The sequence below is a fragment of the Garra rufa genome, chromosome 12 (genome assembly GCF_049309525.1).
Source record: "Garra rufa chromosome 12, GarRuf1.0, whole genome shotgun sequence".
In the NCBI taxonomy this organism is placed as follows: Eukaryota; Metazoa; Chordata; class Actinopteri; order Cypriniformes; family Cyprinidae; genus Garra; species Garra rufa.
In genome coordinates this window covers 34516212-34530683 of record NC_133372.1, presented here as the reverse complement: position 1 = coordinate 34530683, position 14472 = coordinate 34516212, and the positions used below count along the sequence as shown (strand labels likewise).

General features: G+C 35.6%; 1 protein-coding gene across 1 annotated transcript in view; it reads left to right on the top strand.

The window, feature by feature from the left end:
• The window catches only part of tex264a (testis expressed 264, ER-phagy receptor a), an 86331-nt gene that overhangs the window by 21426 nt on the left and 50433 nt on the right, over window positions 1–14472 (top strand). The window contains exon 2 of the mRNA XM_073851858.1: window positions 5617–5838. Coding sequence (XP_073707959.1) covers window positions 5617–5838 — 222 coding nt within the window. The remainder of the gene's footprint in view (window positions 1–5616; window positions 5839–14472) is intronic.

The window sequence follows — 14472 nt, the reverse complement described above, 5'->3', positions numbered from 1 at the left end:
ACAAAGGATATCATTGATTTATGAAAGTATAAGACCATTTTGGCAAACATTGTGATGCCTTTTGTGCAAAGTCTGAAGCTAATAATCAATAGACTTTCCTGCAGGACAATCATCCTAAAGTATACGTTCAAATCTACTTAAGCTTGGTTTAGGAATCTGTCATAGAATGTTTTAAGTGGCCTGTTCAGTTTCCAGATTTAATTCTCATTGAAAATACATGGTTGAATTTGAAGCAAGCAGTGGCAAAGTAAAAACCAAAGATTATCAGTGATCTGAAAGCTTTTTCAGGGGAGGAATGGCCCAAGATTGCAGCAGAAAGGTGACAGAAGCATCTAAGCACTTCCAGGCAGTGTTTATTGGTGGTTTTAAAGAAAAAAAGATTCTACACCAAATTTACTTTCAGGGGTTGAATAATTTTGAACATGAATGTTTAGAGCCAATTCGATTTTTTGTCATTATTCATCAACTTACGTTCTCAGAATTACTCAAATGTGTATTAATAAACTTTCTTTAATAGTTTACTCATGCCTTTGTTGAATTGTTTTCACAAAATGTTGTTCTCTGCAGCAAAATGTCTTGCAGGTCAAGGGGGTTGAATAATTTTGATTGCAACTGTATATATATATATACAGTACAGACCAAAAGTTTGGACACACCTTCTCATTCAAAGAGTTTTCTTTATTTTCATGACTATGAAAATTGTAGATTCACACTGAAGGCATCAAAACTATGAATTAACACATGTGGAATTATATTTAATTCTATAAAATATTTAATTCTATATATACTATATATATACTAAATATACTTCTGCACAACACAACTGATGGTCCCAACCCCATTTATACGGCAAGAAATCCCACTTATTAAACCTGACAGGGCACACCTGTGAAGTGAAAACCATTTCAGGTGACTACCTCTGGAAGCTCATCAAGAGAATGCCAAGAGTGTGCAAAGCAGTAATCAAAGCAAAAGGTGGCTACTTTGAAGAACCTAGAATATGACATATTTTCAGTTCTTTCACACTTTTTTGTTATGTATATAATTCCACATGTGTTAATTCATAGTTTTGATGCCTTCAGTGTGAATCTACAATTTTCATAGTCATGAAAATAAAGAAAACTTTGGTTCAAAAGTGTGTCCAAACTTTTGGTCTGTACTGTATATAGAGATACAAAATCATATTTGCAAGAAAAAGTCTGAATTGCAAGAAAAAAAGAAATTGTGAGATATAAACTCACATTTGCAAGAAAAAAATCTGAATTGTGATATATTTATGTGAGATACATTTCGTATTTGCAAGAAAAAAATTCTAAATTGTGAGATACAAACCTGTATTTGCGAGAAAAAAGTCAGAATGATGAGATACAAACTCGTATTTGCGAGAAAACAAGTCAGAATTGTGAGATACAAACTCATATTTGTGAGGAAAATATATAACTATATATAAATATATAATATCAACTCGTATTTGCAAGAAAAAAGTCAGAATTGTGATATACAAACTTGTGTTTGCAAGAAAAAGTCTGAATTGTGAGATATAAACTCTCATTTGTAAGGGGAAAAAATGTGAATTGTGAGATACAAACTCATATTTGCAAGAAAAAGGCAGGATTGTGACAAGTTTATATCTCACAATTCTGAGAAAACAGGCAGAGTTGCGAGTTTTATCATGCAACTCTGAGGGGAAAAAGTCAGAATAGTGAGAAGATGCAATAACCTTTTTTTCTAAATTATTTACATACTCAGGGACTTGCATTAACAGTTTTCAGTGATGACTAAAAGATATTTAATCAAAATTAAATGTAAATGTGTGTGTTTGTGTGTGTGTGTGTGTGTGTGTATATATATTTATATGTGTGTGTATATATATGTGTGTGTGTGTGTGTGTGTGTGTGTATACTGTGTATATATATATATATATATATATATATATATATATATATATGTGTGTGTATATATGTGTATATATATACATACACACACATATATATATATATATATATATATATATATATACACACACACACATATATATATATATATATATATATATATATATATATATATATAATTTATTCATTAAATTATATATAATACTATTTTAAAATTGTAATTATAAATATATACATTTTTATATTATATATATATATATATATATATCATTTTATAAAGAGTAATAGAACGATTCAAATTATGTTTGGTTTTTGTTTTTGTCAAATGTACTCCAGTAATCTCCTCCAAGTGTGTTAATTTTGGAGGGAAGTCTGAAGGTTCACCGTCTGTGAATTATTTATCAATGTCTAAATGATGTGGTGCCTCTAATTTTTGCTAAATTTTGTTGATTCTGCATCTGGTTTGCGGCTGCCAGTGCGAACTAGGCAGATGCCTGTTGAATTTTCATGAGTCGCCTCTTGAGCCAAGGCTGAGCTGCCTCGCTCTCTACAATTATGCAGATCTGAGCACCTTAGGGACTCCTGCAGTATGCGGAGAGCTTTTGCCATTTCTCCGCCAACCCTTTAAAAACAGCGACACACTCCCCGACGTGCACGCTCCAAAAACCATGTGTTATCCGTGAGCAAATCCAAACGTGGCTGGGGGGAATTCCCAGAAGTCCTAGTCCCGGGAGGATCCAGCAGAGGGAGAGGATAAGGGTTGGGAAAGATGAGAGGACTAAATCCTTGTTACATGTCTGTTAATAAAGAATTACCACCTTTTTATAGTTGCCAAGCCTTCATCTGTCAAAAAACGACGGCCCTTGCAAAGCCGAGCAGAGAATTGCTTTTGAAAATTGCTTTTACCCGGAAGCAGGCCTCTGGAGGGAATAAAGAGAAAGAAGCCAAGCAAATGACAATGTACTGCGTTTTAGTGGCCATCTTGGATTCCCAAGGGCAAAGAGTGCGTTCAAAGACCGCTTCCTACATCATCCAGTTCAAATCATGAGTATTCTAAGCATTTGGGGGGTGAATGAAGAAGATTCGTTTATAAATGTGGCCGCAGAGCCATTTTTAGACTGTGCTGTCGTAGAGAAGCGCAGTGAACCTTGAATGCGAAGATGCGTAGCACATCGTATTGCCTCTCCTCTGCATCCGTGTGGCCGGCACAACATCTCAAGAACCAATTAGGCTCTGAGAAAAGGCCTTAGCGCACCTATTAGTGTTCGTAGTCAAATCTGGGGCGACTGCCAGGAACACCGATCGTAAATTCGCCTCCTTTTCTTGAACGTCTGGAGACCAAATCTTCTCCGTTATCTTTGATTGGCAGTGTGAAGATTAGTTGGTTTGTTTTAAAGCGCTTGTGGTTATTACTGGAATTGGTACTGCGTTTTCTTGTTTCGTCCACTTCGGTTGGTTGAATTATTTGACATAAACAGGCAAACGACAAGTGAAAGGAAGTGTATGTGTAGGCCTTCTTGCTCCTAGTAATTGCCTGTTGTCTCTTGGGTGCGCTGTCTGGAGAACTGCCAGAAATTCCCACTTTATTTGCTGACAGTTGTGTAGGACGGCGGCGATGGAGAGAGTTCTGAATACCATCATTAGTCCCCGGTTGGAGAAACAAGCTCTTCGTGCTGGGAAAAGGGACAAAACGCACACAGAGGAAAGAAGTACAGCAGGGTAGAGAGAGAGAGAGAAAAGTGAGTCAAAGCATGGAGGTGGAAAAGATAGACAAACCAGGAAACAGGAAAAGAGCAGGTTTATGAAAAGGATGTAGATACATTTAGCGTGATGTCGGTTCTTGTCAAACTCTTGAGAAGATCATCTTATCATTGCTCAACAACACTGACATGCAGCATTCAGTCTACATTACGGATGTTAGCAACATATTGAATCGTTCACCGTGGTGGGCGAACACATGCTAGATAAGTAATTAGAGATGACAAGTTTATAAACGCCTTAATTGTTTTGTCATTAATGTTTTAGTTGATTGCTAGCTCCAATGCACATGTGATTGTGAGGGGGTGTTTAAACAGTCCTGCCATGTCTTAAAATTCTTAGTCATTTTATGTTGTTAACAAATAGCTTCTTGGAGATGCACAATAACTACTGTGGCATTTTGGGGTGGGCTTCTGAGAAATTGTTGAAACCACAAGAATAGGCCAAAGCCAAAAAAACTGTTCAGAAAATTATGAAGTGCACTACCAGCCAAAAGTTTTTGAACAGTAAGATTTTTTAATGTTTTTTTTTTTTTTTTAAAGAATTCTCTTCTGCTCACCAAACCTACATTTATTTGATCCTAAGTACAGCAAAAACAATAAAAGTTTGAAATATATTTTTTATGGTTTAAAATAACTTTTTTATTTGAACAGATTTTTAAAATGTAATTTATTTCTGTGATCAAAGCTGAATTTTCAGCATCATTACTTCACTCTTCAGTGTCACATGATCCTTCAGAAATGATTCTTATATGCTTATTTGCTGTTCAAGAAACATTTAATATAATTAGAGTATATTTTTCAGGATTCCTTGATGAATATAAAGATCCAAAGATCAGCAAATATCTAAAATAAAAAGCTTTTGTTTTTTACTTTTATTTAGCAAGGATGCTTTAAATTCAGCAAAAGTGATGATTAAGACATTTATAGTGTTCTATTTCAGATAAATGCTGTTCTTCTGAACTTTCTATTTATCAAAGAAACCTGAAAAAAAATTACTCTGCTGTTTTCAACATAATATTAATATAATAAAATGTAATAATAATTGTTTTTTGAGCAGCAAATCAGAATATTAGAATGATTTCTGAATGATCATTTGAGTAATGATGCTAAAACTGTTATTATAAATAGTAGAAATATTTCAAAACTTTGCAGATTTTTTTTTTTGTACTTCGGATCAGATAAATGCAGGCTTGGTGAGCAGAAGAGACAAGAGACTGTTTAAAAACATTTTAAAAACATTAAAAATCTTACTGTTCAAAAACTTTTGACTGGTAGTGTAATTTGGAGAAATGTGTATAGATTTTGTAATCTGATAAATATATTTTTTCCTAAAAAGACTTACAGCGGTCTGGTACAATGTTCGGTAGTGTTTAAACACTTAGGGTCAGTATAGGGTGTGTGATATGTGTTATTTAAAAGGTTTGCAATTTGACATTATTGACTATATTTCAAAAACCAACAACGAAAATAGTCCAAACAAAGCCACAGCAGAATCGTTTTGCTTCTCTGAGTAGCACACAACAGTGTTTTGTTACTGAATCAATCAGCAGTTTGAATGAATCAGTTGAATGAATAACCCAACGACTTAGCGGTTTTAGGTGTATATTTGAAGTATATTTTCCTTTTTTCCCCCAAATCATTTCAAATACCATAATGTTAATAAAAACAAAAACATTCTGTTCATCAAATAGGTTTGGAAAAAAAATGTCTATCAGGGTTTACACAATAAGGATTTTTGACACTGATAATGAAGCAGCACATTTTTGATTTTGAGCAGCAAATCAAATGAGCAAATTAAAGGATCATGTGACACTGAAAACTTGAGTAATGACTGCTGAAAATTCAGCTTTGCATCACAGGAATAAATTACAATTTAGTCCTTGCATCAGTATAATAATTGTAAATATTTTTATGACTTTACAGGCACAGTCTGACGTAATCTCTCTCTCTTTGTGTTTCAGACTCAAGCAGATCAATGTCGGTATGTCGTGGGCAGCATACTGTCTGAAAATGAAGAGAAACCTGACGAAGAGCTACAGCGTCTGTACGAGAAATTCGGCTACAAGGTCATCTCCTTCCCAGAAGTCACCTGTGCTGTAACTTCCTCGTTTCCAAACAGATGCACTCTGTCCCCGCTCTGCGCCGCTTATAGAGTCTATCCTGAACTACAGCAGTATATAAAGGTAACTGTCATGCTTATTTTACACTTTCTTTACAGGACTTGACTCTTCCTATTACAGGAATGCTTTATTTTTTATGTTTAGTTTAGTATATGCTGTTTATGTTTAGCTTCTGATTCTTTTCACCCTTTTAAAGCATAAGTCAACTTATAGTTTACAGTGAATCGAAATCCCAACGTATGATGTGTTATTGAGTTGCACAGTTTATCACTATAAATCAGCACCGTTTTCACAGCTAATAATATACAATTAAATTGCAATATATGATACCTGGCCAATCTTGAAGTGGTCAAAGTGCTTTATATATTATAATTTCCGTGGTGCTTTACAAACCTCACATCACTAGTGGTCAATATCTGGCACGTCTAATGGAGGACAGCATGTGAGGAACGCGTGTAAATGGGAGGAAACGGCCTTAACAACTTCTGAATGGACAGATAACTAGATAGAGAGTTGGTAAAGAGGCTGTTAATGAGGTCAGTTAGTGTGAGCTTGTTGGTTGGCGTCTCGGCAGGAGTTCAGTACAGTTCAGTGCTGTGAGATAATGTGATAGATGATGTGCTACTTACCATGTGTGAACCATAATGACATATGAAACTTGAGGTGTTATTTATATAGGTGTCATATAGCTGTTCTTGTGCTTATTTTCCAATAAGTAACCACCTTGTGTTCACTAGCTTCCAGCTATCAATGCCTTGGCAACCACCTATAACACCTTTGCATTGTGCTGGCTGTGCACATTGGGTAACCAACAATGCACAATCAAAAATGGCATCCTCGAGGCTCGCAATATTGGCGTGACAATCTGTCCTAGTTGCCTCATACAGTTACAAAGCAGCCTGTGCCAGATGCTCACATATTTCACAAGATGAAAATTAGTTTTGTCTACTTACTCTTCTTCAATACAAGGAATTTCTGTAGTTTATGCATAAACATTTTTGAAGGGGTTGTAAAATGTGAAAACAAGTCAGCTACAGGTCTCTGTCCATTTTCTTAAAAATAGCTAAAACTATGATGTAAGAACAGTGAAAGCTGATTGCACTTGTTGACCTGGTGCTATTTTTTTTCTCTCTCTTCAACTCTCTCACACACACCTTTCCTAACTTGGCTTGTCTGACAGCTTATTAAGAGTAGTGCAATAGTTACATGGGCAGTGCAGTGTAGGAGTCAGCACAAGATGTATGTTGCATTATGGGATTGTGTGTGAGTTTGTAATGTGATGTATATGGAGTGGCAGAGTGTCCAAAGATGGGACTGAGCAGATGAATAATGGAGAGACATTCACAAATGCACGTGTGTGTAGGCAGGGACATGCCTTTACAATGATTTATTGAACAAGGTCTGGCAGAAGTTCAGACTGGCGCTTCCTTTATTATGAAGCTGAAGTAAGACTTCCTGCAAAGACCTCTGTACACCCACCACCACTAGCACACAGCGCGCCACACTTTAACAACAACCCAGATAGGACATGTAAGTCACCAAGTTGCCTGATTTTTGTCAACAGTATGTTTAAAATCATAAATCAGGATGTGTCTCGTCTTTGAAACATCTTGTTAGTAATTTTGGGATGAACATTTTTAAATGTACCTGAATTTATTTTATTAATACGTTTCAGTTATATTAAAATTGTCACATATGGTCATATGGAACATTAACTGATTCTTAACTAATTATTAACTGATTCATGGATTTTTAAATTCTGTAAAAATATGTTAGATTTTGTCCTACTCCTACCTTCAACTTTGATGTTTTGCCCTATTCTTTTATATATATATATATATATATATATATATATATATGTATATGTATATGTATATGTATGTATGTGTACAGTCAAGCCCGAAATTATTCATAACCCTGGCAAATTCTGACTTAAAGTTACTTTTATTCAACCAGCAAGTTTTTTTTATTGTAAATGACACAGACATCTCCCAGAAGATATTAAGATGATGTACAAGAGGCATCATTGTGGAAAAAATTATTACTCATCTTTTATTTACATTTGAACAAAAAGTGGCATGTCTAAAATTATTCATACTCTTCTCAATAATCAATAGAAAAGCCTTTATTGGCTATTACAACAAACGCTTCCTATAATTGCTGACCAGCTTTTTGCATGTCTCCACTGGTATTTTTGCCCATTCATCTTTAGCGATGAGCTCTAACTCTTTCAGGTTGGAGGGTCTCCTTGCCATCACCCTGATCTTTAGCTCTCTCTACAGATTCTCGATAGGATTTAAGTCAGGACTCTGGCTGGGCCACTGCAAAACGTTAATGTTTTTGTCTGCTAACCATTTCTTCACCACTTTTTCTGTGTGTTTTGGGTCGTTGTCTTGCTGAAATGTCCACTGGTGCCCATGGCCAAGTTTCTCTGCAGACTGCCTGATGTTGTTGTTGAGAATTTTGATGTATTGCTCCTTTTTCATGGTTGCCTTTTACTGTGATCAGGTTCCCTTGTCCAACGGCTGAAAAACACCCCCAAAACATTAGGTTCCCACCGCCATGTTTGACAGTGGGGATGGTGTTCTTAGGGTTGAAGGCTTCTCCTTTTTTACGGCAAATGAAGGCTACATCATTGTGGCCAAACCATTCAATTTTTGTTTCATCTGACCATAAAACAAAAGACCAGAAGTCTTCTTCTTTGTCCAGATGAGCATTTGCAAAGGCCAAGTGGGCTTTTGTGTGCCTTATCTGGAAAAGTGGTGTCCTCCTTGGTCTGCGTCTGTGGAACCCAGCGGTGTGCAGTGTCCATTGGACTGTCTGCCTTGAGATGTTGCCACCAGCAGAGCCCAGATTCATCAGGATGGCATTGGTGGTAATCCTTGGATTATTTTTTACCTCTCTCACTATCCTTCTGGCCAGCACAGGTGTCACTTTTGGCTTCCGACCACATCCTCTAAGATTTTTCACAGTGTATATATATATATAAATTTAAAAACACAAAATTAGTACAGCTTTAACTAAAATTAAAGTAAAAAACAGAGAATTTAAAAGTAAAATCTAGAACTTTCCAGAAAAAAGCAGAATATCCAACCACAAGTCTGTAAATATTTTTTTGTTATGAAATAGACGAATAACATTCTGCATCTTAAGTTTAGTAACTTTTATTGTAATTTCAGATTATGTGGAGTTATATTATATGTGACCCTGGACCACAAAACCAGTCATAAAGGTACATTTTTTGAAATTGATGTATTGATTTTATACTGAAAGATAAATAATTTAGCTTTCCATTGATGTATGGTTTGTTAGGATAGGACAATATTTGGCAGAGATACAACTATTTGAAAATCTGGAATCTGAGGGTGCAAAAAATCTAAATATTGAGAAAATCGCCTTTCAAGTAATCCAAATAAAGTTCTTAGCAATGCATATTACTAATCAAAAATTAAGTTTTGATATATTTACTGTAGGAAATTTACAAAATATCTTAATGGAACATGATCTTTACTTAATATCCTAATGATTTTTGGCATTTATAAAAAAAAAATTTAATTTTGACCCATGCATTGTACAATACAATACAATACAATACAATGTATTTTTGGCTATTGCTATAAAACCTGTGCTACTTAAAGACTAATTTTTTTGGTGCAGGTCACATATATAGTTATATTATGTACATTATATTATGTGGAGTCTAACAAGTCATAGCACACACATGTCTTCCTGCCCGTACCAGTACTCATCAAAACTTGTCCTTACAGATCCTGTGGTCAGAGTGCAGACGTCTAAACCAAAGTCCAACAACAATTTTGCTACTGTGTTTCAATCAGATATGACCAAATAAAAAGCACATAAAAATTGCTTTTTTTATATCGCAAAGTAATTGTGAGTATCTGACGTATTACCCAGCCTGTGCTTGTGTCTGTAGTTCCTATAAATATCCTGTGGAGTGGACATGTGTTGGGAATGGCTTCTTTTGGTTCTCTGCCGAGCAGTAGCAGTTGGCGCGGGGAGGTGCGGTCTGTGGTGGCATGGGTCAAACACTGAACTGCCCCACTGCCAACCCTAGATATCCCTTTTTATCTTCTCCATTGACAAATCCTTTCTCTTTATTCCTCTCCTACACACCTCTCCATCTTCGTATTAGTCCCTCAGCCCTCTTTTATGTATCGTTCGTAGTGGAGGAGATAAATCACTTGTCCACCCGCTATCGATGGAAGACACGGACACATTCTTCTCAATCTGCTGTGAGGCTGAGCCTTTGCTGAAGATGATAAACACGCACACACACAAACACACGGACCATCTGTTAGACAGCGAGAGGGCAGAATCGCCTGCACCCACACAGGAGTTCACTCCTAAGAAACACAGCGTACACAGAGTATGTGGGCAGTCCCATTATACCGTAACAGTGATTTCAAGCTGTGCGTGTGTTTGTGAGTAAGCGCATGCCGACCCGTGAGCGAGCCGACTGCTGGCTGTCAGAGGATTGACTAAGCCCATTAAAAGAGGTGATTTTTAAGAAGTAAGGATAAAGGAAGGGCAAGATGAACTACATTAGAGGGATTTGCCTGAACCCCTGCAGTTCTCTTACAACGCACTCCAGATTTAGTTTTGTCTAAACTCGAAACACAAAGTTTTAACGCAATTAACAGCATTTCACTGATCCGCTCAACTTCACGTTTAAGAAATTATGTACATAGTGGCCAAACTGATTAACTAATCAAAATGTTTGTTTCACTTTTAATAGCCCTTGGTTTGAATTATTTTACCAAAATAAGAGGAATCATACAAAATGCATGCCATTTTTATTAAGTACTGACCTGAATAAGATATTACATAAGGTTCAAATGCTCACTGATGCTTCAGAAGGAAAAAATATGCATTAACAGCCAGGGGTGTAAACTTTTGAACAGAATGAAGATGTTTAATTTTTGCCTAATATCATATTTTTTACATGTTAGTACTGCCCTTCAGAAGCTACAGAAAATACTTACATGTTCCCTAGAAAACAAAATAAGTAAAATTTACCCTGATTTTCAAATTCAAAAAGTTTTAACCCCCCCGGTCCTTATTGCATCATGTTTCTTTCTGAAGCAAAAGTGAGCATTTAAACCTTCTGTAATGGTTGCATATGAGTCCCTCAGTTGTCCTTGGTGTGAAAAGATGGTTCTCAAAATCATACAGTCATTGTTGGAAAGGGTTCAAATACACAAAAATGCGGAAAAATCGAACTTTTGAATGGGGTCATTTTTGTAAATTTAATTATTATTTTCTCTTGTGGACTACATGTTAACATTTTTTAATGTGAAATATCTTATTCAGGACAGTACAAAATAAAAAAATAACATGCATTTTGTGTTATCCCTCTTATTTTGGTAAAATAATTAACATTCTGGAAGATTCTGCAATGTGTATATGTAAACTTTTGACTTCAACTGTTCATTACTGTAAATGCATTTCTTTGTGTTTTTTAAAACTGAGAGGGCATTCCTATGCATAATCATGCAGTTTTCCTTACTTTAATGTAGATTATTTGACATCCTTACCATTTCATGTTGATGTTTCATCCATTTTTTCAGGATGTATGATATTCTTTTATGTGTAAAAGCCTTTTTGTAGCCATCATTACATGTTATTAATTGCAAGCAAATCTTTCTCAAGTTGACTCCGCCCATCTTGGCAGTTACCTGAACAACATACTGATTCTGTTTCCCTCTAGTCCAATCAGCTCATGAATAATGCAGCTCTGCCCCTCCCTGTCCTCTTTGATGTTATTATTTGTTAAATTAAACATGCAAAATTGGTTGTGGTAGTACACGGCATCCATATTTAATGTGCTTTCCACTGTGCGGGCAGCTGGAAAAGAACTGCAGTGAATCTGAGGGGCAAAAAATTAATCAAATAAAAAGATGAATGGAATCAAGAGTATGGTGGTAAGTGAGACTAAAAAGCTATTTCATGTACAGTTGAGGTCTAAAGTTTACATACACCTTGCAGAATCTGTAAAATGTTAATTATTTTACCAAAATAAGAGGGATCATACAGATTGAATGTTATTTTTTGTTTGGTGTTGACCTGAATAAGATATTTCACATAAGGACGTGTTTACATATAGTCACAAGAGAAAATAATACATATTCGTGATTCTTAACCCTTATGTGTTGTTAGGGACGTTTTCGTCCACTGAGGGGTGCTGTTGAGTCTTAATTTGGCCACAACTTTTTCTCTGTTAAAGCAAATGGAATGATTTTTGGTGACTAATCTTATTTTGATACATATTTTGGGAAAATGCTTTGAAATTTTTCAAAAACTCAACAGTACACTGTGGGCAAATTTACTACCCTTTCGTTATGTTTCGTGGCTGAAAACAGCCACTACTTTAAACTGCTGTAAAAATGTATCAGATAAATATTTTTTCAATTTTTTTGGCATAAATCTATTAATCAACCTCAGTCCTGCTCAAAAATACTAAATGTTTAAAAAAAATTCAGGATTTTAACTCTTTAATTGCCAAATTCCTAAATGATGTCACTGATTTGGGGAAAAAACCCCCACAAAATTACTAATTTTAAATATAAAAGGTAATTGTGGCCTGGATTTTTTTTAACCTTTTTAACAGTCTTGGACATGTGAAAGATTAGTAAGAAGATTGGCTTTCATGCATTGTTAGTTTTGGCGCAGCATCCGATTTTCTTTTTTTCTCCCTCATTTATTGTTTTGTGGCTGTTTTTGCCCCATTGACTTCCATTATAACCACATTTTTTGATTGCAAAGCCATGACACCATATAATGCTGAATTCTTGATTGTTTGTGGTTTTCCCTGTTGGGAAGGGGTCAAATTTGTAAATTGTACTGTTGATTATCAGTTGGCCCCATTAACCCTTTAGATAGGCCTTTGCAACAAAAAGCTTAGTTTTACATAGAGTTCTATGGAGTATAGCGACATATTATAGTGTGCGTGTATGTATGTGTGTGTGAGCGTGTGTGAGTGTGTGAAAGTGAGTGAAAGTGTGTGAAAGTGTGAGAGAGACCTTTGTGCACCTTGATACCCCTGAGAAAATCTAAATAAGCACCTCAGCTCTCAGAACGACATGGAGTAAACAAAAATAAAGAAAGTATATTTATGTATTTGTTTACCATATAGTTCTGAGAGCTGAGGTGCTTTTTTTGATTTTCTGAGGTGTATCAAGGTGCACAGAGGTCTCTCTCACACTCACAGACACACACACACACTCTCATACACTCGCACACACTTTCACACACTCACAGACGCTCACACACTATAATATGTCGTTATACTCCATAGAACTCTATGTAAAACTAAGCTTTTTTTGCAAAGGCCTATCTAAAGGGTTAATGGGGCCAACTGATAATCAACAGTACAATTTACAAATTTGACCCCTTCCCAACAGGGAAAACCACAAACAATCAAGAATTCAGCATTATATGGTGTCATGGCTTTGCAATCAAAAAATGTGGTTATAATGGAAGTCAATGGGGCAAAAACAGCCACAAACAATAAATGAGGGAGAAAAAATGAAAATCTGATGCTGCGCCAAAACTAACAATGCATGAAAGCCAATGTTCTCACTAATCTTTCACATGTCCAAGACTGTTAAAAAGGTAAAAAAAAATCCAGGCCACAATTACCTTTTATATTGAAAATGAGTAATTTTGTGTTTTTTTTTTTCCCAAAATCAGTGACATCATTTAGGAATTTGGCAATTAAAGAGTTAAAATCCTGAATTTTTTTTAAACATTTAGTATTTTTGAGCAGGACTGAGATTGATTAATAGATTTATGCAAAAAAATTTGAAAAAAATATTTATCTGATACATTTTTACAGCAGTTTAAAGTAGTGGCTGTTTTCAGCCACGAAACATAACGAAAGGTTGTAAATTGAAACAGTGCACAAGTTAATACTGTGTTGTTACCTAAATGATCCACAGCTGTTATTTTTTATTTTTAGTAATAGTTGTTCATGAGTCCCTTGTTTGTCCTGAACAGTTAAACTGCCCGCTGTTCTTCAGAAAAAATTTTCAGGTCCCACAAATTATTTTGGTTTTTCAACATTTTTGTGTATTTGAACCTTTTCCAACAATGACTGTATGATTTTGAGATCCATCTTTTCACACTGAGGACAACTGAGGGACTCATATGCAACTATTACAGAAGGTTCAAACGCTCACTAATGCGCCAAAAGAAAAATGATACATTAAGAGCCGGGGGGTGAAAACTTTTGAACAGAATGAATTTGCATACATTTTTTTTTTTTTAATTTTGCCTCATATTTTGTCATTTAGTGCCCTTCAGAAGCTACAGAAGATAACTTACAATAAGTTAAATTTACTCTGATCTTCAAATTCAAAACGTTTCCCCCCCTGGCTCTTAATGCATTGTGTTTCTTTCTGAAGCATCAGTGAGCGTTTGAACCTTCTATAATTATTATGGAGTCGCTCATAAAGCCTGTTCTAATTAGACAGTATCTTAGTGTCATTTTCTGTTGGCAGGGTTGTACCTTCTACTAGTAATTTTGTGTTATCTTTGTATTAACTGGAGCTTGTTCTAACACACAGTGAGCTAGAGAGGAAGAGAGAGGAGATAGAGGTAGAATGAGTGATAGAAGCTGACCACAGGCTCCCCTTTTATGCTGTATGTGCCCCTCTAGAGGGAGTGTGTGTGGGTGGG